Source organism: Ceratina calcarata, unplaced genomic scaffold, assembly GCF_001652005.2.
Source record: "Ceratina calcarata isolate Rehan_Ccalc_2016 unplaced genomic scaffold, ASM165200v1 scaffold2177, whole genome shotgun sequence".
NCBI classification, from domain to species: Eukaryota; Metazoa; Arthropoda; class Insecta; order Hymenoptera; family Apidae; genus Ceratina; species Ceratina calcarata.
In genome coordinates, this window is record NW_017143518.1 from 3921 (window position 1) to 5837 (window position 1917).

The 1917-nt window shown below is 38.3% G+C and overlaps 1 protein-coding gene across 1 annotated transcript; it reads right to left on the reverse strand.

The window, feature by feature from the left end:
• Window positions 1–437: 437 nt before the first annotated feature.
• LOC108622328 (putative nuclease HARBI1) lies at window positions 438–1913 on the reverse strand (the record flags this gene model as incomplete). Its single annotated transcript, XM_018020137.2, has 4 exons — window positions 438–835; window positions 934–1142; window positions 1241–1537; window positions 1688–1913. Coding segments are annotated over 4 exons (1027 nt in total), but the record flags the coding sequence as incomplete, so codon positions are not given.
• Window positions 1914–1917: the final 4 nt, after the last annotated feature.

Sequence of the window (1917 nt, forward strand, 5' to 3'; positions counted from 1 at the left end):
CTGCAGTTCGCAATACGTGCTGGCGTTCCTTTGTCAGCACGTCCCTTTGCTGCGCTTTTAAATTACTCCAAAACTTCTTCAGCTGCGCTGTGATAATTAAAATATATATATGCGTCATAATTAAAATATATTGTATTTAATTTAAGGTATTAACATTATATAAATATTATATATAACATTAGAATGTGTGAAATATATTATACCAATATTACATTAAAAAAACCTGGTAAATAACTTATTTTCCAATCCACTTCCTGTTGCATTAGTGTAGTAATGACGTAAAAGCACTGAATGTCGAAATTTTCCATGATTGTAGTGAAACGAGAAAAAAGTGATTCATCAATAAATTTATTGTATTCTTATAGTTTTATTATACTAGTTGTACATCATCGTCACCGTACTATCTCCATTAACGAAAACAAACTGTATACAGTGAAAAAATAAGGGTATTGGGCGGAAAGAAATTATTTAAAGGAGGGCTAAATAACTAATACGTTTTGAACATAGAACGAGATTTATTAAATATAACAATAGTCGCATTCAACTGAACATGCGGTTAATTAGCGCCTCGCGAGCAGCCAATCCAGACGCATGTTCCTCTTCTACCGCAGGTGCTTGTGGTTCCTCGGTCATGTCCACGTCATTTTCCTCTTCCTCAGGGAGTATATCCCTGAATATTAGAGACATGTTGTGCAGCACAGCACATGCCACCACAGTTGTTGTGCTGCACAAGAGTTGTGTTGTGAGTCCCCTCGACAAACATGGGAATCTTCGTTTCCACACTCCGAACGTCCGTTCCACGATTTGTCTAGTCCTCGTGTGGATATTGTTATACCTACAAGTGTATCATAGTCAATGAATATAATTCTATTCTATTGAATTGAATATAAGTGTATTGAAAAACTTGTTAGTTGTAAACAACAAGGTACTCACGTTCTTTCTTCATCTGTCCTGGGATTTGCGAGCGGAGTCATTAAGAACGGCAAGCAGGGGTATCCTCGATCGCCTACAAGCATCCCATCCAACTGCCTCTCCGCGTAGCGCATATGTACTCTAGAATTTTGGAAGATGCGACTGTCGTGCGCACTGCCTGGCCATTCCGGTACAAGATCCAGGAATTCCATTCTAGGCCCAACAACCGCCTGTAACGAAGTTCATAATTTACAAATACAATCGTACAATTCCTTAATGAGAGTGTTGTAGTCCTTAAAGAAAAAAGAAAGAGGGCATGAAAACGTACTTGTACATTAAGAGAAAAATATCCTTTTCTATTTCTAAAAATTTCATTGACGTCGTTCAGCCTCGTACACGTCAATCTGACATGGGTGCAATCGATGGCTCCATCGATTCCGGGTAAACCGATAGCTCCACTACCTTGCCCTAGGTCTCTGAATAAACGACGATTTTCCCGGCGTGCCTCATCACTGTTCGGAAACTTTATGTATTCGAATATTAATCTTCCGAGCAAATCGCTGACTCGGTTGACGATTCTGGAAACTGTGGGCTGCGAGATGCCCATCGTGTCTCCGAGCACCTGCTGTAAATAGTTTGTAAACGACTTCGTCAATGAACATTAAATTAATTATACATAACATAATATTAATTAAACGTCAATAAACGTTAACCATTAATACTACGTAAATAACACATGAAAATACAATAGTGACTTATAAAAATTATAAATTACCTGGAAACTTGAACTTGCATAATATCGCAAGCACATTAGTAATTGCAGCTCTGGTGCAATTGGTAGGCCACGGTTGTTCACTTTCTTCAAACCGTCAATAATTTTCGGTAAAATACCGCACAATACCGACTCTTTACTGAATCGGTACCGTCTTTTGAATTCAGCATCTTCGTAATATTCGAATGGATTTTGTCCATCGCGAACATACCTCCTTAACCTAGGATTACTAG